This window comes from Echiichthys vipera, assembly GCF_963691815.1.
Source record: "Echiichthys vipera genome assembly, chromosome: 2".
Lineage (NCBI taxonomy): Eukaryota > Metazoa > Chordata > Actinopteri > Perciformes > Trachinidae > Echiichthys > Echiichthys vipera.
In genome coordinates this window covers 13,952,974-13,976,851 of record NC_139827.1, presented here as the reverse complement: position 1 = coordinate 13,976,851, position 23,878 = coordinate 13,952,974, and the positions used below count along the sequence as shown (strand labels likewise).

General features: G+C 40.1%; 1 protein-coding gene across 1 annotated transcript in view; it reads right to left on the bottom strand.

Moving 5' to 3' along the window:
• Positions 1 to 23,749, bottom strand: part of LOC310958166 (E3 ubiquitin-protein ligase SMURF2-like) — a 64,261-nt gene extending 40,512 nt beyond the window's left edge. Inside the window, exon 1 of the mRNA XM_083929000.1 lies at positions 23,399 to 23,749. Coding sequence (XP_083785126.1) covers positions 23,399 to 23,450 — 52 coding nt within the window. The 5' untranslated portion in view covers positions 23,451 to 23,749. The remainder of the gene's footprint in view (positions 1 to 23,398) is intronic.
• Between the last annotated feature and the right edge of the window lie 129 nt (positions 23,750 to 23,878).

Below are 23,878 nucleotides of genomic sequence, written 5' to 3'. Positions count from 1 at the left end.
AATGCTTCCACAGGGAATGCTGTCCCTACATTTACAACACAACTTAAAGCATGTAGCGAAAGTGCTATTGTATGTATTATTTACAGCAACCAACTATGCATGCAGTAGGCTTATTTTGAAAATAAGACACAGACCGTGAATACACTAAACTATATAGCTTAAAAGACAGAATTCTTATGCAGTGATTCGACAGTGGGTTGGAGAGCACGAAAATACAGTTATTACATTAAAACACCTTATGCCGAAACAGTGCTGTACAAAGATTACACAATAGATCATGTTAAGAGCATGTGAATCTACCACAACTGAGAAACAAGGACCCATTCTGAAAAAGATATGGGCAGGTCTGAGGAACAAACCTAGAATTACAGCCATTCAATGAGAGGACCCTAACAGTGAGCAAAACGACATAGTCAGAAAAATCAAGACAGAATCACAACATGGGAACAGACGGTCTCAACACAAACCAAATTACACTGACCGAGCCGACTGGATGAACACTAACCATCAGCTTGTCAGGGGAAATTACACTGCCAAAGCCAACAGTATGGGCGCAGGCCAAATCAGAGGCAGCCAGAAAAGCCTCCTGTGGGACAAAACGGACACCGTGTTGTCGGCAGACAGGAGAAAAACAGGAGAGGCCAGAAATTTTGGCAGAACATTTGTGGACAGAGAATCCAACTCGGTTAAAATGGGTTATCGTCTTAGGTCTTAACCTTTGCCTTGAAGATACATGGATGAGCCTATTTTGTGTACATGTACTCCAGGGTATCAGCAGCAGAGGTTTAGCAACAAACCATTCCATCTATTGGTTTGAAAATCTTATTTAAAAAAGGGGCCCTGCAGAGTTTTCTTGTAAACAAACCAAATTGATGCTCAAATTTAACGTTACCAAAATGGATTGTGTGTATCCCTCAGGTCTATCAAACATGTCAGGAACAGCCTTCCTCATAAAATAACTGCGAACCTGATTTATTCCCGGGCTACTAAACTAGAAAGTTTTGAAAGATGTTTTTAGAAATTCAGCAACAATAGCATTAATACTCAATTTGAGATTGTCCTCATAGCTCGTGTTGTTTGGTTTGCTGTGGGGGCTCAAGACTGTGGAAGAGTCAACACTGGTAAGTAGCTACTAGTTTAAACTGCATGTGCTGAGCAATAATACAGACAGGGCTCTGTGGTTACCAAACTATGCTAATAAAGATTAAGGGATTAACCTGCACACTGCTCCAGTGTCTCAGCCATAATTACCAGAGGAAAGCTTCTCTCATTGTCATCAAGGGCCTCTTACCAAGTGTGCTGCCAGCCACCGGAGGCTGCTGCTGCTGACGATGATGAATGGGTTTAAAGGCTGTATATATTAGATAATGGAGCAATAACGACAACAGGGGCATCATGACTTATGAGGGCACAAGCAATATGGTAAAAATAAAATTAATCTTATTCCAGGTTTGTACAAGGTACATGACTAACTTATTGGAGATTTCTCTAAATGTGTGCTACAACAGCATGTGTAACAAATGTTAGTTAGCGTGTTAGTTTTAAGTTTCTTTACGGAAAAGAGCTGCATTATAGATGATTGGCTGAAGAACTTCTGAAGAGGGAAAGCCTCTTAAAGTGCTCCTTGGCTTTGTGTCACAAAGTTTCTCTGTTCAACCTTTAGCAATTCAGCAACATAGAAAGCACTGTAGCCACTACTAGAGGAAAGTACAAAAAGAAATTGAAAATGAACAGAAAAGTTAAAGAATACACATCAAGCCTATTCAATTGGTGGCCAACGAGCCACATCCGGCCCAGAAGCAACCTCCATGTGGCCCAGCACACATATGACAAAAATAGGTAAACTACATAGTGACAGTGTATGAAAGTAGCGAACGAGCGAGCAATCTCACTTATTTCCCATCTCTTTTGAGAGCTGGACAACCGGTCCATGAAAGTTAAATCCTACAAAGACTGTGTATGCTGAACTGAGCCGTCTTTGAAATGAGACAGCCTATAGAGGACTTCCTGTTTGTGTCAACAGCTGTTCACTCCAACTGTTGGCTGTACCCAGCGTCACAAAGGAACACTGAAACATCTTGTTTGCTCTTTGTAATTAAGTGCAATAAAACAGCACACTTTAATCAATGCACCGGTTGAGGTATTTCATCTCATCTCATCTTCAACCGCTTATCCGGGATCGGGTCGCAGGAGCAGCAGCTTTAGCAAGGGGACCCCAAACTTCCCTTTCCCGGGCCACATTAACCAGCTCTAACTGGGGGATCGCAAGGCATTGATGTGCGAATTAATACGCACATCAATGACTGATTCGCGTCAGAGGGAGGACAGAGGACTGATACTGACAGGTGTCTGTGTTCTTCGATTAGAATTGAGATGTCAGGAATGATTTATTTTACTGATATTCAACATAAGTTTACAGTGAGAAATAACTGAGTTGATACAGCACTTTTATAAACTCAATATCTTCTCACTTGACTTTGTTGTTGCAAAATTTACCGTTGCTGCTCTAGGAACAACAGTTATATTTAACAATTAAATTCATATCGAATTTTTCTTTTTCAATAATATATTTTTTTAAAAAGGCAATAATTTTGTAATAATTCCCTGATAAGAAAATCGCTGGATTCAGCAGTTGTGGATATGGAGAAACAGCCTATCAATTCATCCCTAAAGATTTTATCAAAGGGAAAGCGTTCAGCCCCGGGGCCTTAGCTTTATGAAAAATGTGCCCCCCTGGACAATATAATTGAATAGCCTGGTTGTACATGAGTAAGCTATATTCTAAAAACAAAGGCGGACTGAGAATTGTTCATCAAACCTCTATTTGATGTATTGTAGCGAATACTACCCCCACAGATTTCAATATCATTTTACAGAAACCCCACAAGGATTTAGATAAACATGCCTAAATATGTTGATAATCTTATCGGGCTTATGCAGGCTCTACCACTGTGGACATCAATGAGGAATCAAATCTCATCTTGGCGTCCTGTGGCGCTCCAGCAGTGTTGAATGGCTGCCACGTGAGCAGGCAGCCCATGGTGACCCAGAGCTGGCAGAGGACCACACTCGTTCAGAGCTAGGTCAACTAGGAGCGAGTAAATGACCAGGAAGCCCTAGGGTGAAGCTGCCGTCAGTGTTGTCTATGTATCATCCTCATCCCCAACACAAACCCTCATTTTAAGAGGAGAGACAATAAATCTGGCAGCACAACAGTGTAGTGTCCAGTAAACAACTAAGCACACAAGTAGATGACAACCATGCTACCAGAGACTTCTGCAAAGACTTCTTCTGATGCCTATTGTTAGATTAAAGGATTACTATTGATTCCTGAGCTTTTGGATAGAAATTCATTATTTCTAATTCCTATTTGATCCCTTTTTCTTATTTCAGCCCTTTTGGTTTCAAAACAAAAGGGCTGACATAAGACAGCTGAGTCATGCCTTAAAGTTACAATTAAACCTTTTATATATAGTTACCAAATTATAAGCAAAGCCTTGTTATTGAATGCTGTATGAGCAACAAGGTCTCAAGTATGTTCTTTCCTGGAGGCAGTTTAGGTAACTGATCTTCCAAGCAGGTTAAAGATATTGCAATCACTGTACCTTCACTTAAGCCAGCTGAGCTAGGTTGTTCTCTGCCTTATCTGGTGTTTATGTTTTCCAACATGCGTCTATCATATTTCAATTAAATTACAATCATGTTTTATTAAGAATTTGTGAGCTCAGATTACACTCTCACTTTCAAACAACAGGGTTTCTTTAATCAAATAAAACCTACGTAGTCCTCAGTGTTTTATTGGATTGCAATCTAATTGTACTCCTTTTCACAGTCCATGTCTGAGAACATTTACTTGGGAAGAAATCAGTTTGTAGAACAGAAGAAAATTATTAAGAGCTCACATTAAGGTTTTGTTTTTTAACTAAATATTGCTGATTCAGTAATTTTTCCACAAACAGTTGCCTTCATCTTAGACCAAGCTGTGATAGTAGTTAAAGGGTCAAAAGGGGGTCAACTCTGGTCCATTGTTTGTTAAAAGGATTTGAAACAGCTGCGGTTTTGGGACCATTTGTAGATGAGTCACCCCAATTCACAGTCTGAAACAAGCAATAAATCAAACTGGTCACACCAAACTAAGCCCATCCATCTAAGCAAGTAACATCCTGGGATAATGCCTTTACCACTGTCTGGTAGCTAAAGGAGGTGGAGACAGACAGTGGCCTGCCATTGACCCAGACAAGTATGTCGTAAATGTTTCAGAGGTCAACCATAGCGTCCCATCACCAGGGGAGCCAATAGTGTACCGTATAAACCGACACCTTTAATGAGCTTGCAAACCAGCATTTGAAAAAAATAGATATGTAGGTCTTTGTGTTTATGAATATACAGTATATACATACTTACCTGTAAATAGTCATGAAATGTTTGTTTGCTGTCTTTGTTCATTTTTCCATTTTGAGTATGTAAATTGAGAGCAACAACGTACCAGAAAAGACAGATGAAGATCAAGAAAATATTCTATGATGTCTCAGTACCTTTGGATATGTATAAGTCAGTTATCATGTGAATCCTTTGACCTTGAGTTAACAGACAGATCACTCAAGGGATCAGCAGGTAGTCTGATCCCCTGTGACGAGAATAAATAATAAGGATTCTTTCCTGTGTGGAAAAACGCACCCTCGCTTATTCACACACTCGCTTATTATACCAGCCCTGAGCGGTTGGCAATCTTGACATCTGCATAAGGCCCTCCACCTTTATATACGTGACTGACTTTGACTTCGTAACATGGATGTGTACAGGCACGAGTGGCCTTGTGCTCTACAATATGAGTCTCCATTTATTTGCTCCATACTGGCCTTCCATGCATTGGCTCGCAGAAGCAGCTCCTGTGCAGTCGCCAAAGGCCCGCCCTGTGCCAAAACACAGTTTGGCACATTCAAAATAATGTCATATAAAATATGTATATAATATGACAAATCTCTGTGTGATAGGACTTGTACTAAATATAAATTCAACCCAACTGATGTAAAGTTTCAAATATACATAAATCACTGCCAAGTTATGTATGACAATTATATTGTGCATTACAAAAAAGGGCCTTAGTATTCATTACAATATATGCAAAATTGGCCTCAGAACACAAAGAGAGGCAGTTGGAGGGGTAGCAGCTTTGTATCGTCTCCATCTGTCTGAACACAAAGGTCAGGCTGAAGGTTAGCGTTAGTTCTGGTCAAAGGGTGAAAGGTTTTAAACAGACAAGGCCCGTTGTTTTCTCAAGGGAGTGTCCATTTGCAATGGCTGCTTAACGCCTCACTCTGTTCGTTGGGAAAAGGAGTAATGGGTGGGATAAGTTAGTCTACTTCAACTGTATATATATATATACACAACTGCAACTCAATTCACAAAATTAAACATTCTAATACTTTTCGAATAAGAACAATTTTTCATAAGACAGCCATTACTTCTTTCAATACATCGGACAATAAATAGTATTTTTTTGTGATGATGCTTAATGGTGTCAGTGCATAAAGGTGTGTAGTTTATAGGAGGATAAAGCTTAATCAAATGGCCTTCATCAGGAAGGGGTTTGTTTCCAAGTTTGTTTCACATAAAAGGAATTTGCCTAAGTGTTCAATGTGCACAGTGATTAAGAATTAACAATAAGTACTGCTGTCAAGAATATGAAGAGAAAAATGGCCATAAAATATGAAAAAGATAACATTAGCAAATCAATTTAACAGTTAAAAACAAAAAGTTGAGCAGTTTTGCGCAGGATGTGCACAACTGACCTCAGACTTTTTAAATCGAAGCTGATTTTAGATTGGCATTTAACTCTGACTAATTTAGTTCTGTGTACTTATGCTCTTTGGAGAGCCTTTAACACCCTGCAGCACTAGTAGCACCTTTCTTGTATCATTATGTATTGTTTTTTGTATTATTTTATTGCTTTGATGTAAAGCATTTTGGGTACCGCTATTGAAAAGGTCTATACAAATACAATTTGATTGATTGACTGATTAGGGTTCTAACAATGTAAATCCTTGTCGAAAAATAATATTTTTTGTAAAGAAAGGTGATGACAAAAGGACATGAGGTGTATTCAAGTTAACAAAAGTGAATGATTTGAACTGTACAGTCCACTGAAATAGCAGCATGCCTCTCGCCTCTTGCACTCATTAACAACCCACAGAGCTGGGCTGCTCTGCCCCAGACTAAAGGGTTTGTGGTCAGTAACTCCAGTAGACGATTGCGTGATTGTGCACTGCCAACTCCACGGTCAAGTACAGCACATTTTGTGGTTCATTTATTCGATTTATTCTCCAGCAGCTCTACAAGGACAGAATGTCAACCTGTGCTGCATGTGCATCCAGTTGCTGAGCTTGAATGCTGATAATGTCATAAAGAACAGTGTTTCAGAGCAGTGGCGATCCAAGGACCTTTTTATTTTATCTTCATTTTAGTGCATATTTGGTTGCAGTGCAGCTGGTATATAATGATGGGTTATGACATAGGGATTTTTTCATCAGTAATGTGCCATCAGATTGCACAGGTGCATGTAATGAGTGTAATGAAGTTCCTTTACCTTTTTGGCAGTAAACCAAAAAAGAGACTCTTACAAAAAAATCTTGAATCCAACCTTAAATTCATTGTGGTTCTGTAATGAGCTAATGTTATTGTTTATCGCTGTGCATGACAATCAGCACAACATCACCAAATATTAGCCGTCAACAATGTGGTTACTGGTTGTTTCAGAAGAAATGTGCAAGCTTCAGGGAAACATCTTTCAGGTGGGAAAAAAGGCTTTAAATATTGTTTAGCAGAACATCTGTTTCTTTACAAAAAAGCCTTTCTGACAAACAAATACAGTGGTTTAAAACAAGACAATAACAAACAAAGGGTCAATGACCTAACAGTCACTACTTAGAGACAGGAACTGGAACATAACCTGGTGGAGCTCAATTAAATGCAACCTAAGCAGAGTACGGAAGACGTCAAAAGTAAGCCATTAACCTTCCAGACATATTTAACAGCTTATGTTGTGGTGTCAAGTTCGGTCATTAACTAGATCACCACAACTTTCCTGCTTCCTTGGGGCACACAATGACCTTAAAAACTGCATGCCTATCCACAAGTGTTAAGTTTTGATGAACAATGTTTAAGGCCTCAGGTACCAGACAGACAAAAAAAAGTACTGATGCACCATCAAAGTACAAAGATGCAAGGATAGGGACACACACTGAAAGAACATCCCTACTTCTCATAAAATCTAGGTTACCAACTGAAATGCGCATGTGGCCCAAGGCCAGCGTCAAGTCCTCTTGCATTTGCACAGTTTACCTGATGCCAGGCAATGTGGCCTCTGGGAAATGACCTAGACTTTTTCACTCAGCCATTTCACAGGGTTCCTACACTTCTTTTTTACAAAAACATCCTTTTTTAGCACTCAATTGATTGATCTGAACAGCAAAAGTAATCTTACCTACACCAAATAGGCCATGCTGCATCACAAATTCACATAATGTGTTATAGTAGTTTGTTTCTTTAAACATTTTTTTGATATTAATAACACATTCTCTATGTCTAAAATTAGAAACAGGTAAAACAAAACAGCATCTACATTTATAGAAACTAAGCGATTTTGAATTTTAAAAAAACATTTTGTTTCTCACTGACACTCACGGACATCCCCCCTACTCATTAGTGAGTCTTTCAAGGCCCACCTCCTTCACCCTCGCCCCTGTTATGACTCTTACTACAGCCCCATGCTGTCTCATTCACAGCATTGTTCAACAGTTAAACAAAACACATCCTCTTCCCGTCCTCACGCCTCCCTGTCGGGCTCGCTCACTCATTAAAACACGCTGAGAATACACGTTGAAAACATCTCAAGTACAAGTGCACTGTGTGTATGCAAACAGCTTTACGTTACAGTGGCAAGTACACACTGCAAAACTATTGTGCGCAGTATAAATTCGCATTTATAGGCGTCCAAAATTTGGCAATGTTGCCAAACTGGCGATCTAATCTACAATGCACTTCCTCTGGAAAGCCACCGCTAGATTTCCCAACCTCAGCCTTTCTCCAGACTAGTGAATGCTCAGGATGCCAATTATGTCATTCATTTGAGAGGCCAGTAGTCTACAGCTGACACTCCCCGTCCCACCTCCTCCCCTCTCTCTCAGTTCCCTGCGGAGAGACGCCAACAATCTGGAGACAGGAATCTGGAGTGGAACGTCGTCACCATACAGAGGAGGGGGGTTTGGTTGGAGAGGGGTGAGAAGGTAAAGACGAAATGTTAATCTGGAGGCATCTACGGTGGAATGGAAAAGAAGGGAGGGAGGAATGTAAGGAGAGGGGGAGAGAGAGGTCTATCTAGAGTCACAAATCTGTGGAATGTAGACAGTCGAGGGGGAGAAAGGGAGATAAATATGGGAAGGCATAGGGAGGGGAAGAAAGGGGAGAAGTTGATTTGGACCAGGGAATTTTGATAGTGATGACATTCTGGCAACAGTGGAAATACTGAGGGAGGAGTAGCAGGGATGGCGGAAAGAGATAAGAGATGACATAGGAGAGGAGGGTTACAAAAATGAGCAAAGTAGAACAGAACATAGATTGGAAATGTATGGCGTGTGCATGGAATATGTGGCATTTGTTACATTTCTGTCTGTCAATGGTTTGTACAAATCTTGTTGGCTGACATTCACCTGACATCCAAAAAAAGGTTACCTGAATCACATGAACGCAAAATTTGGTACAATGTGGTGAGCATCTGGATGAGCCGATGCAAAGGACTGGGTGCTGTAATTTATCGATACAATGTTCACGTCTTGCACAAGCAGCACATTACATCACCAAAGAGAGCGAACCATCTACCAGAATAAGAATGCCTTGCGGGAGCTGGTTGTTTACTAACGCACACTGATAAACACTGATTAAACGATGTTCGTCACACTAAAGCCCTTCTCACACATGCACTGCAACCCTGAAATTATCTAGACATTTACCGGCAGGGCTGTATGTGAGAACACAAATCTGATTCTGATTCAGTTGGACCGGGCATCAAACAGAGTTTTCCATCTGTGACTCACATGTGAACACAGCCGCTAATTCTCTGGTCTATTCTGGGAAATTGAATGGGGCGCCCTAATGAAGTTTATGTCATGGGTTGGCAAACAGTGGAGTAAAACAAACCTCCGACATTGAAGAAGAAGGGTGATATACATCACTGTCATCATAAGTTAATTGAACCAGAACAGTGGAAAATATATAAATTACACAACAAGAGTAGTTTGTAACATACACATCATGTTGTGTATAACACACCAGCCCTTTCTGTTGGATCAGGGAATCGGCTGGTTCAGGTGTGGTAGCACAGAAAGAACTGGAAAATGGGCAGGTAGGGGTGCCTGGAGGTCTGGAGCTGGGAACCCAGGGTCTATGCTATAGGCTCCTGTCATCATTAGCAGGTCCCTATATGTAATATAATCAGTTAAGTGGTCGTCAACTTTTTTATATGTGAATAAATATAACTACTGGAATGTTTAAACGTCTTCGGAATATGCTCTTTTGAATGCATAATATTTATATATTTTATTATTATATACACACACAAACTTATTATTAATATTATATTATATTATCAACAAAAGTAGAGAGACTGAAATTAAGAAACACAGGGAGGAACACTGTCAGGGAGTAAGCTAAATGAGTTTTTAGGTTGATGCAAGCTGCCACATGACGAACAGATGGAGAGTTTGGATGGTAGGAAACCAAAGACGAAAGGTGACATGATGAGATAAAGGGATGGAGAGAGGGATAAAGAAATAAAAGAATTAAGAGGGAGGAAATGAGCCGGAGGGATTCAAGCTCATCTGAGTCACTAAGAAAATGGAATATGCACACAGGAAGCCAAGGCTGGATTTAGACACAGTCAGGTGTAATATAAAACCGCAGCAAAGTCATTCCCTTATGACTCATTAGGTACACTAACTGTGTGTCTACGGAGGCGTTTCAGATGTGTTTCTCAGCCTCCAGGAGCTTGACCTATTGCTTGCTCTATTAACCTATCAATAAACAAACCTAATATATATTGAAATATGGACACTAGTGAGCAAAGTCTTGCAGATAGGATAATCCCTCCACTGGAGCATCTGAGAAGTATTTTCAGCTCTGCAATATAGACGGCAAAAGCACCGACAATAAGGCTGTTACTTCTGTGGTTCATGTTTAACTACAGTGACAGTGTGTATTGGGCTCTCGCTGCTGCTCTGCTAAAGTGCAGCTCACACTACGCCTCCTGTGTAGACAGTGTTAGAGCTGGAGATGGCTGATTTTATCTGCACGTGCTTTAGCTAATGTCAGTTGGTCCAGCCTCTTTATGAGCTGTTTGACCGTACTACATATGATTCATGCAAGACCTGTCTCAGGAATTCCTTAAAAAGGTGATTCTTGTCAGTATTTAGTTAATACTAACTGTCTACAGTATGTATGCACTACTAGACCTTATAAACAAGGGAATGAGAGAAGACAGGAGCTGAGGAAGATGACGACCATGATTATGAAGTGGAAACCCATATTCAGAAGTTGGGGTGGGGAGAACACTAAGAGAAGGAAACGAGAGCAATAAATGAAGAGAACTGCAGTAATGGAAGAGAGGATGAGACAAAAGAGAAGGCGGCAGCTGAGAAATATGACGGGAAATTAAGCCACAGAGTAAAAGGCAGGGCAATAAAGCGGAGAGGGGGTGCTGGAGAGAGGAAGAGATGAAGCACTGGGTAATACAACATGACAGTTATCTGCATCCCACGACCACTTTAGAAGCAAACCTAAGCACCAAAATGGACAACGCACAGGCAACTGTCTGACTACTGCCTCACTGCCACACGCAGACATCAGTGCACTGCAGGACGGATAGACATGTTACAGAGGTCAGCTGTTTGAAATGCAATCTCTGGACATTTTAGAGGTGTATATGCATTGAAAGTGCAAGTAACTGAGTCCGAAGTAGTCCACCGTCTCAAACATAAAGTGTGCCATATAGACACGGTCTGATCTTGTATATATCAGCAGATGACAGCCCATATGACAATATGACCCAGCCACTGGGGAAGTGCCAAGTCATTAGAATGTGTCTCGGTCTTAACTACGCCTAACATACAGTAAATGCCAGTTGTACCTTATTTCTCTCCATTTATGTTGTTTTTCTATTTACTATCTGGTTTACAGAATAACAGGGCATGACGTTCAGCCTCAGAGGCAAGTGGTTAAAAGTGTGAAACAGCTACTGTGAAGATGGAGGTAAAAGAGGCAAACGGGACGACACAGAGAGAGTTTGCCATGTATCCTGCCACTCTGAGTAAGAATGGCCTGGAGAGAGGTTACTTTAGGCTGCAGTAGTTTTCCTCAACTATGTACACTACACATAAATTTTAAAATGAGCCCGGCAGAGAGTGGATGATGGAGCCCAGGGCTTTTAGTTGTCCGGGTAGAGAGCATCTATAACAATAGAACAATACCCTGACACTGTTTGGGATTCATTTAATAATAATAATAATAATAAATTTGTATGCCACTTTTCCAGGTACATAAAGAAACGTGGACTGCAACAGCCCAACTAATGAACTTCTAAAAAAGGAGGACATTACTTTAATAAGCATAGGGAAACACCAGTTGCATACAAAACTATTATCCATTATACCCATTTCCATCCATCAGCTCTAATTAATGAACTCCATGTTATGTCAAAAGAGCCAAGTTTCTTTCTCGTATCCAACTTTATTCTTCTATGATGCACAGACTCTACACTTGTTGCCATCTTTTTTATAAGTTTCAATAAAGCACTGTGCTGTGCTGTTGTTTTTACAGCTATACTGAGAAACAGATCCAATGTTTAAATTTTTCATCAATCAGCTGGACTGCCATTTATGTTGCAAAATGTTGTGAAATCTCTGACACCAAGTCTCCTCAGTGTCAATCTATGTTAAATAAGCATATGAGCTCTTGGTTGCACAGAAAATTCCATAATTCTCCTTATTCAGCATTAGTACCAAAACATGCATACTGTTGGCAAATACAGTCTCTATCCTTTATTGCTAACGTACAATATAAAGCACTAAGGGAATCATCTTTCTATATTTCTGGACCTTTGTAAACAGGTGGGAAATCCTGCTGTTATTGTGATTATGTTAAGAGTAGAGTGGGATGGTGTGGCACACCGGCGCCGTCCGAGCTACTTAATCCTCATCTCCACGATAAAATGTCCTCTGAGTCTGTGTTTTCAGTTTCAGTGTGGGAGAGAGAGAGGGGTGGATGTAATTTGAGTGGCAGTGTATGTGAGCGTGTGTGTGTGTGTATGTATGTATTTGCGTGTTTGTACAGTAGACATGCTGAGTGGTCTACCAGACACACACACACACACAGTCTCAGTGGAGGGCAGTCTGACCGCAGAAACAGTAGCAGGAGAACAGTGAGGGGGAGGAAAGTGTGATCCTTAAAGTCTAAACTGTCTTCCTGCTTCAGTTGGATTGAAAAATCACCACTGAAAAGTTAAAAGCTTTACTTTAATACTTATAGGTAGTTTTGGATGACATTTTTTTTTATTTACTTATTTTCATCAAAACCACTTTTACTTACTTTAATTAACAGAGATTTTGGCTTTCTCTAGTTTCAGTCTTCATTAACATGCTTGCATTAATATTGGTGATGGAGAGAGAGGCCAAGCATTAGGCGATGAACATCTTTTTAATAGCATTACTGACATTCTTCGCTACATCAGTACCCTGCTTTAAATGTTTAGGATTTTTCAAAGATATGATGGTATAATATTGGCGCATATCAGAAAATATATATGCTGATATGAACATATAATGCTTAAATTGATGCCTGGGGTTTTTGGCATTATCATTCTGAAGTAAAGTTAGACGGGTGTAATATAAAGATAATAAACTTACATTGTTGCTTACAATGCATGTGATTTGATACTTGTGCAAAATTAATTTGAGAAAAAGTGACAGCTCTAACGACTACTCCATGCATACTCTTTTTCAAGTGAATGAAATAACGAATGTATTACTTTTGCTTGGGGTCCCTGGAATCCCCTAACAGACTCCTTAGGGTCCCCAAACAAACGGTGACAAATACTGCTTTGTGGTAAGGGACTAGTACAGGAAGTGTTCAGAACATATAAAGAAAAAAAATGCAACAAACTGGAGCCACGCCGGTAGAGTCGTCTGTCAGCTGTCTGGACTAGATCCGGGGGTGAGTTAGGGAGAGGAAGGAAGAGAAAGAAATGACAGAGACAGAGAGATGAGGGACATCCGGTTCAAGAAAGAAAAGAGTAAAAGGCCGAAGAGAGACTACAGGATACAGAGACGCATGATGATACTCTGCAGTGGGGAGGCAGAGTTCAGGCAGTGAAAGGAAGAGGTTAGGCAGTACGGGGTTACGAGCAAGAGCAACATTCACATTCACATTTGTAGACCAATTACCTGCCTTTTCACATGTTCCAAATTAAAATTTTAAGACTCAGGTTTTTGCCTGCCCTCATAATTCTCAGAGGCTGTCAGAAATATTATGCTCTTGGCCTATGAAAAGAAAAGGTGATATTTCTTCTCCATATTCTGCAGGAAAATCCTCCTGAAGCACTTGGAAAGTTTAATGTATTCTGCATATTGAAGACCACCTCCTTTCCAGTCGGAGGCTGTTATGCAACAGTGAGGTGTTCAGTCTTTCCATTTTCCTGCTCAGAAGTACACTGATGCCACCAAGTTCAAAAGTAATTTGAAAAGCAGATTAAACTAAGGACTGACTGAAACAACCAGTCTCAGAACAACATTGTACTAAGCTAGCAGAAAAGTTGTCAGCTATTACAATACATTGTATAATTTGTGTTAAAGTTTTCCCCAAGCCCACCTTTCAGCAAAATAATATACGCACAAAAGGTTTTAGTCCGGTAGAAAGCATGTAAGCTCCCTGGGTGTTACGTGGTAAAACGCAGGTCATGAGTGGAGAACAGTAAAGCTGAGTTATGAGACTGGCAGCACCTTGTGAGATTTCATTACTGAGTCACAGTCTCTTCATATGCCAAATTCTTCCTAAATCACAGCGCTGTGTTGAGATACACACAGACAGAGCCTGAAAATGCTGAGCCAGCTTGAATGCGTCATTTGTAACAGTAATCTTTCAAAACAAATCATTATGGCCCGATCAGATATCAAGTAGCATCCATCTTGAGTTAATGGAGGGTTGTTGACCAGCTGCACACAGCTGACATCTCACTCCTTTATGCCTGCTTTGCCGTGGTTGTGTTAAAAGTGCTAAATCTAATAGGAAAGTCCACAAGTCAACTGAAAACAAATGTATCAATGAAACGAAAGGGTATAATTCGACACACCAGAGACCCGGGGGTTCCCCCACAGCATGAAATATGAGCACAGAGAAGAAATGAGAAGACCACAAACTGTGCAGAGCTCTGTTTTCCCTTTTTACCCGCATTATGGAATTACATCCCCATAAATCAGCATCAGCAATGCCAAAATCCAAAACAAAAACACATACCAAGAGCTTCATTTCATAGGGCGATTTGAAGATGAACGGGGTAAGAAATGGAGAGAAATAGTGGCTCTTGAGAAATCTTGGATTCACAGGCTGCAATAATAAAATGAGTGTTTGTTGCGTATACACAATAAACTTTCAGGGATTGTCCAAATAATTGTCGCATAAATATTGGAGAAAGTAAAATGCCATCATAAGTCGATGCAAGTGCAATCAGGCTAACGTTTCAAAATGTATTCAATTTTTTTATTTTAAAAAAAAAGAGGAAAAATCCCTTCTCTTTGACAACCCATCCAAGCCCCACTATCACCACTATCAGACCTTAGATCTGGCATTAACTCTTCATTGTGTTACTCTGTATTTTGTGTGTCGTCATCACAGTGACAAGGCAGTTCATGAGCTACTGCAACAAGTCTGGCTCAATTTCTGCAGATTATTGGAAAAGCAAGAAAATGAATCAGCAACAGTACTGCTGAGCCACAGGGGGATTTTAACTACTACTAACTGCACTAATTAATCCACTGTTCTACAGAAAAAAGGGTCTGGCTTAGAGTGTTTTGTGGTTGCTTTTATATCTGGGGCTGTTTGTCTGTCTGTCCATCTGTCTCTCTTTCTTCTTTTCTTCCTCCCCAACCGGTCAAGACAGATGGCCATCCTCCGTAGAGCTGGGTTTGTTCGACGTTCCTGCCTGTTAAATGGAAGGTATTTGTCGCCACTGTGTGCACAAGATTGCTGGATTAATACCGTATAAATTAACTATAATGATAACATTTTTTTATTAAAGATGCTCATGGGGGACTTGTTGAGTCTCTGTAAATCATGAATAAGTCAGAGTGTGACCTTTATCTACTCTATAATTAAAGTGATAACTTTTGTTAGGGTTTCATTGATTATTCACATTTCTTGAACTGGATAGTGTATTTCTACTGTGTCACAGCAGTGGAATTCTCGTGATATAACGCACAATTCTTTGTTTCCAAAGGGCACACACGCAGAAGCCTATGTTTAAAAAACATGAACATGCAAGCAACAACCCCTAGGTATGAGAAATTAACATCTCCAGGCTGCCGCTTGCAGCTGCCCTCCTGACGAAGTAGTCTAACTAGCTTCTTAGCCTTCAATAGCTTGGAGCTTCTAGCCAGGACTCATTCGGCCAGCCTCAGCTCCACTGATCTCCGCCTCTTTGCCCATTTTTGGATTAGCCGGGAGCAGGTGGAGTTAGGCACTGCCAAAATGGCGACGAAGGAACCACTGGGAGGTTCTTCAGAAACCTATGCGTGACGTCACATACGCCCATATTTTATACAGTCTATGCCATATATAGTACATGTTTCCTATTTTGTATCTTCCAGAAAAAGGTTCTGCTTATCTTGGGAGGTTTTGTTAAGATGTGTGAAATTAAAATATATAAATTAGTTTGGGATTATAACATGAGCAGTAAGAATGTTTCATGTTTTGACTACAAATTAAGCACAATGTGTAATATAATTATGTGTGGTCTGCTGCATCTGAAAGCCATTAACCTCCATTATCTTCCTTTTAGATATACTGATAACAGAAAGGATAAACACAGCAGGAACAGCTGCATCTAAAAGTGAACATAAACGTTTCCATATGATGACAAGAGCCACGTGAACACTGAACGAGTGTATAGAGCTTGTGTAGTGTGTAGTGTGTGTGTGTGTGTGTGTGTGTGTGTGTGTGTGTGTGTGGTCAATTGAACTATACGCTAGTGATGCAGACTAAACAGAGCTGGAGGAAGTTTGGGTATAGAGCCTACTGCACTACAAACCCTAACCACAACACAGTGACCCCCAAATGTTAGAGGCAAGATCAATCAGACATTCAGACACACAGATACAAGAGTATCATCTCTTTCTTGTCAAGGATTGTGCACAGACTAATCTATAGTACTGAATATTTATGCAAGAGAGAATTCAGCATTCACAACATTCACGGCCAGATGATTCAAAGGAGTCACTCACTGCAAAGAAACAAAAAGGTCATAAACTACCTCAATTATTCTTGCTGTAGACTGCATTTTTACACAGAGGCATGCATCCCATTAAGTAATAAAGACTAGTTTACACTTTATTAGAGTGTCTAGCACTGACTTCTGCCACAGATACCCTGGGCAACAGATTTAAACATAGACCAACAGCCTTCAGTGGAATTTAAATTGCAGCTTATATAAAATCAGAAACATTGCATATCATTAATGCAAAAGAGTCTGGGCAGACCTGTATATATTCTTTACTTCAAGATCATGTAATTACATTGAACATTGAATTTTGTGTCCCTTTCTTAAACTTCCAAAATCAATCAAAATCAATATTTTTCCTCATCCAATGTGAATAACAACCTTCTTTAATGTGTCTATGAAAAAAAGAATCTGCACTCTGTGTTCGTTTAGTACTGAGTAGGGTTGAACCTGACTATTCGACTATTTGGATAGTCGGTTGTTGGGTAGGTATATTTTCTGTCCTCACACTGGGTCTGGATGTGCGACTCCGCAGTCCGCTAACTTACTAACTACCTTTATTAACTGCTTTGTTTCAACAATGTCAGGCTTTAAAAAAAACATGAATGCATGCTGATATTCTACATGCTAAGCAGAGAAAGTTCACTAGCCACTAATTTATACACTGTAACCACTGTAGCTCAAAGTATGGTATTCAGAGATGAATGGAGGGTAAATTGGAGGGTAAAAATAAGACTTTAACAGAGGATAAAATATGTTACCAGAGGAGAGATGATGAAAAGAAAAGTATGAACATGAGATGAGCTGATGGAAAGAGGGATGACGGCAGAAGGGCTGACAGCTGCAGTGGGGGACTGCCCCATTTGGGCTGCTCTCTCGTCTTGGCAGGTTAGATGTAAAATATTTGAGTTGAAGCACATAAACACAAACACGGGCCACCAATGGACAGCGCACAGTTGAAAATATCCATTCTCTCACACTCACACATGTCTGAAGACAATGTGCTATACTTCATTTTCAGAAATCACAGTGACAGACAGCCTCAGAAAAACAACAGACGGTCATGTTCAAGAGGAAGTGTCTAGTTCCAGAAAGAGGAAAGTAATGGGCAGGCAGTGTGCAAATGAGAATGTAGACTTGAACACATCATATTTTTGTGCACGCTGTCTTAAACAGCACAAGCACTGCACCTCGGCCTTTAAAAACGCAGTGGACTGCAAAGATGAACCGCCTACTGCCCTCCCCCAAACAACACACTGCTTTTTCTATGTGGTGAAGCAAAGATTTGAGGTGCATACTGAACACCTAAGGCCCGAGTGTCTGGGTAACCAAGGTGTATGAGCAACCTTCTACATGCCCATCATTAATGCTATGAGTTTGAATCTGCATCACATTAGCGGATTACCTTCTCTCGTCTTTCCTGAGGCCAGATTCTCTGCTTTCTAAAAAATGCACCATCTTATCTAAAAAGCTTAAGAAAAGCGATTTCTGCAGGAAATGCCTCATACCCGGGTCAGACTGCACGTTCATTGCTTGTTCCGAAATTAAGCTGGTGCAAGGGATACATAAAACAGAGAGCAACACCACAAACATGTCACAGAATGACTCATGTCCATTGTGTGCTGATGAATCATAATCACTAACTCTGGTCCATATTTCAACTGTCAAAACTCTGTATTGTTTGAAGGGGGAAAAAGCCACTTGGAAAAGAAACGTCTCAGACGTCTCAGACGTTACATAAATAACACCACAAGCACATGCACAGTCCAAGTTCCCACACTAACAGCAGCTCACAATGTGTTAATTAAATGTGACTATCTATGTAATCAGCTTTCATTCAAATCATACGGGGAGGTCAGCAAGGCTGGCAGGCAGAAATAACACTACCAACTTAATCCATTCAAGCTTAGGATGAAGAAGTGAGTCAGAGACGGATTTTAAATATAAAGAAATATGCTTAACACACCTACCCGATCAAGGCAAACAGAGAGAACTATTTCCAAATATAGTATTATATATTAATTCTGATTTTAGGCTGCAAGCAAAAAAAAAAAAGGTAGGTATACATTTACCATTTAACAAGATAAATGTATCGGTCATCATACCTTTTTAAATTCTGCAAACTTTCTAATGTGAACAAACTATTTGTAATGCAAAAATGACCCACCGAAACTTCATGTGGGCATCGTAACTTAAAATTTGACAACTCTTGTCGGTTTCTCATCATCAGCACGGCACACTCTATGTAACAATTTCTTATATTTTAGGAAGCCAACAGACCTAATTTAGCTCAGAATTGCATGCTGACGGTACATCCTGTGGAAGCTCAACTGTGTATATGAGTGTGTCTGTGCGCATGTGTGCAAGAAAGTGTGTGTTTGTCTTCTGTTTTGAGAACACACAACACTGCGCTTGCACATGCAAACTAGCTGACACACACAGCTGTACTTTCTGAGAGCTGACAGTGAATGCTGAGACAGTGGTCCTTGAAAGCTTCCCTGAAAATGCAGTCTGCCCCGGCGCTAATGCTGTTGCGGGATGGAGGCTTGATTTTATTTAAATCACCAGCTTCTTTGTTTTAACCCCCTTCGACACACACATAAGGACCAGCGTCCCAAACTGTTACATTATAGGAGGGACACACAAAGCAGGGAAGTCGATGAAAAATGTACATGTGGATTTCCTTGCCTGTGTCACACACACCAACTGGAGGCTAATTGGGGAAATTAATCTCATAGACAGACTCCCTTCCTCAGAGCAGAAGCAGTGGCAGCATAATGCAGCCAAGAGGCCATATTTTAAAGGTGGTGAGAGATGGATTCATCTCCTCACACATCTCATGTCATTCACCTTTGAGAAACTCCAGATTCCATCCAGTGAAGGAAAGCGAGGGAAAACACCTTGTGCCTGTTTGATTTCAGTAAATCATACACCAACTCTCACTGCGCAGGAGGACAGCGGAGGAACCGCACCAATTGTCAGCTCCCTGTGGTGTCAGGAATAACAGCTCTCAAAATCCAAGATTGCTTGCTTTTACAAGCTTGGCAGCAAGCTCTGTGGGGACACGACGACACACCGCCTACTAGCAAACTCAAACTGGATGTTTTTTTAAAATTCATTTAAGCATCAAAGGGCAGCTGTCCCAGATACATGTTCCAGACGTAAGGAGGAGCTCCAAAAATGCCTTTGTGAGAAGCTAGAAGGTGGCATTTGAATGCAGTGTGGGATGGGTGACTAAACTGGGGATACATTTGCTCAAAATCCTGCAGAATGTGCAAGCCAACGCTACATAACTTCTAATCCTCTGCCTTGACGAGAGGGATCCCAGTGAGGGTGGAAAACTCTAGCAGCATACTTCAAATTCTGCTGTCATATCTAGGAAAAGTTTCACTTTGGTGGAGGAAAATTTCAAAAACAAAGCGAGTCCAATTTTATATCATCGAGGAACACAGCCAGAACAAAATCTTATTGATGAAAAATGCAAATAAATGCAGTGGGCTGAAAGAGCAAAATGCAAAGTTATAAAGAAGGAGCATCTGCAGGGGTACACTAACACCACAGTGATTAGACTTGGTAGTGTTGGAGGTTAAGCATAGGCAAATTTACTAAAAGAGGTTCCAGCCAGATAAAGAGATTAAAGATTAGCTCATAATTCATGATTATTTATCAGAATACATATAGCAGCAAAGACCCTGTTTGATCGAGAGCCATTGTTTTATTAATGTTTGCTATTCGCTCACGTTTAGAGAAAATGTATAGTGGCAGGAATGTAAGCTGAGACATGGCAATAAATTATACTTTAAAAAGTCGCCCAACAGAAAAACAGGTAAATCTTTCTTTTAATCTGATTTTAAACATATATTTTAATCATATCAGACAGGGCATTGTTTCATTTTAAACACTGGGGGCTTTCTGACCATAACATCTCTTGCCAACAATTCATATTGCTTAACAAATAAACTGTTCCAAGAACATAAAACCCAAACCGTGAGAAAAACAATTATGAAGCACAACAATAAATCTCCAAATCTCTAAACTTCCTTAGATCTAGCTTTTGGTTTCAGCCAGTTCTAAAAAGAAAAAATGCAAACTATGAAAGAGACCACAGAGCAGACTGAGGAAAACTGGATTTCAGCTGGTATGCAATGTTAGGTCTAAATGCACACAGTCTCAGACACATAAATCAAGTCAGGTGTGGCCACAACTTAATACACGTAGAGTTTAAATGGAAGCACAAGTCTAAATGTAGACTTAGCATCACTGATTATCACAGTGTGAGCAGCAGTTCTGGTCGCTCTCAGCCATATGAACCCCGATCCCCACCCCCACCACACACAGTTTCCCTTTCTCTCTCATGAAGGACAGACAGAGGATGTGTCTATAATCGTGAAAGACTCACATTTCCTCTCTGAGGTTTTGCATTCCAGGGATTCCGTCTGAAGACCACCATTTAAAAACCGTTCCCCATGTGTGTGTGTGTGTGTGTGTGGGGGGGGGGGGGGGGGGGGGGGGGGGGCAGGCGAGCAGGGTAGACTTTTGTGCTTTGAGAGTTAATTTCTCTTTACAGTATGACTATACCTTTAAGGGTAAATTAACCTGTTGTTCACTTGTAGCCATAGCTTGCATGATGAAGCTTACACTACCAAAAATCCTACCATGATTGAACACCTGTCGTTACGCTACGCTATGGGAATTAAAAGTTATACTGCATAGTGAGTCTTCAAATAATAATAATAAAAATAATAATAATAATAGACTATCACCAAATAAAACAGAAATGAGAAGAAAAAAAATCAGAAATGAGACGATTGTAGGTTTTCTCTCCTCCCTTTAGTTCAGTTACACCTTCTCAAAAACAACCGTTTCATAATTTGATGTAGCCACCAGAGATGATGGAGAGGTGGTGGTGATCGGGCCATTCATGCAATTTAAACATAATAAAATGCTCCAATTGCCATCTCCCTCTTGTAAGTCTGTGGTCAGAGGTTCAACCGGTCACAAAATAAACACTGCAAATAAATGTGTGCAAGTAAGCAGTGGTGTCTCTTCAATGTTGTTTATACTTTTCTTCTTTATGGAGCACGTTTAAAGTCAGTATCTAGATACATCAAGGCCATGTGAATGGCACCGGAACGTGAGATAAGATGTAATGTGTGATTCAAATCCACTAAAGCCCAAGTATGAAGGCACACACATAGTATATCCTCTAGTCCTCAAATGCTGGAGCATGAACTACACGGAAGAGTAAAGAGTAAAAAATTATGTTTCAATGACATGAGGATAAACAAGTGTCAAACATAACCATAAAATGTACACCGAGTGAATAGGAATAGATGGATATGAGCACAGACTTACTGATGTTTTCATACTATTTCATCTAGGCTATCCTTTAAGAGAAACCCATTAACACGTTAGTAAAGATACCAAGCAGCCATCTATGTCAGGGGACCCCTTAGCTGAAAGAAAGACGAAGCAGGGACCCCCTACTACAAATATTGTATTAAACATACTTGCATATTAAGTTGGGCCTAACAGCTAGGGTGACCTAAAGCCTATACACACAGCTTTTTATGGTGCATACAATATTAATATATTACAATGATCATGACTGACAATCATATATTTATACATTATATTTTAATGTTAAAGATACATTATGAAGGCACATTGAACCCTTCAGCTCAATTGTATCTTTGCATGGCTACCTTAGTGGCTACCTTTCCTATAAGCCTATCATCAAGGTAAATGTAAATTTAATTATTCAAAAATGTATTTTTGCTGATAACATGTTGCATTCATATTAATGTATATTTCAGTCCTGGGCCCCCTGTTGGATATTTCAGATCAACCCTGGAGATCAAACTATTAATACTTGATTTATTCTGAAATATTGATATTTTTTATTGTTCAGATTTTTCCTAGAATGTCCACTGTGGCTTTTTTTAATTAACCATGGCAAAACAACAGTGAGCAAAATTAGGAAACAGTAACTATTGTGTCAGAAGAGAAGATTTAAACAATGTTTTCTTCTATAGGATTAAAAAATTTAACAGGAAGTGTAGAGACCTTTGCTTTGAATGACTTCAGCACATCTGCGCCTACAGGACATCACTAGTTTCTCACACTGCTCTGGTTTGATCTTAGTCCATTCTTCTTCAGCCTCTTCCACAGTTCAGTAACTGTAGTGGGTTTCTTAGACATTACTTTGTTGCCAAGGATTTTCCAGAGTTTTTCTATGGGGTTTAGATTCTGGACTCTAAAAATTGAACGGACTTCTTTAATCTTTAGACACTTTGGGTTCAGTCTTTCCCCAGTCCAACGGCAAACATTATGTTTCCCATCAGACCCAAATAAATTGCCCTAAAAAACGTTGTTTAAATCTTCTCTTCTGACATTTTGCTCACTGCTTTTTGTCATAAATTTTTTTTTGAGGTGCCTTGTATATTTAAAAATAAAAACACATACCAGTACAGCAGTGACATAGCCACGGAGGATCAAATTCTGAACAATAAAAATTAACAATATTCAAAATAAATTAAGTATTAATAGTTTTTCTGGGATTTGATTTCCAGTGTATGTTAATGCAACATCACAGCTAATGTTTGCTAACGAGCCAGGCTCATTGACTTGACTTTCAATATTGCTTGATAGCAGGTTAGCGTGAGTTACATTAAGGTAAAAATGAAGTAATTAAATGCGATAAAATAAAATAAACATACGATAGATACGAGCTGAACATATTAAAACCACACAAGACGCACACGCCACTGTCCAGCCTCAGCAGATGTTAGCCTGGTGAGCTAACATGCTAACATTGCTAACGTTTCCGAGCGACGCAGGAGGGGGTTTAAATGTGCTTACCTGTCAACCGCAGCTTTACTGGGCCATTTCTCCTAACTCCTTGGCTAGACATCCCCCTTTGTGTTCCAGCTTGGTGAAATTTTCAAAAAAGCCTCTACTTCTTCATGTGTCAGCGTATGAGTCTAAAAAAAAAGGTATCTCCCAAAACAATCCCTCTGCTAGCTTGAGATAGCTTGTTGTAGTATCACCATAGCAAATCACGCAGACTGTGTATACAGCATTGTGCTACCATAATAACACTTCCACTTGAGCCCCTGGTGCTTAAGAAAATAAATGCAAATAACTGATTAGGCCCGCAAAGCCGTGTTCTCATACAAATTAAGTGGACGGTGTGCCCTCCATCCAGACAGACAGACGTGCTGCTCAGGCTGAAGTTACTCGTGATGATGGTGAAGACTGGGCTGCTGCAGGGAAAGACTATATAACAGCACTTCCGGTATGATCTTTCAAAATAAAAACCCTACCAAGCACTGTATATAC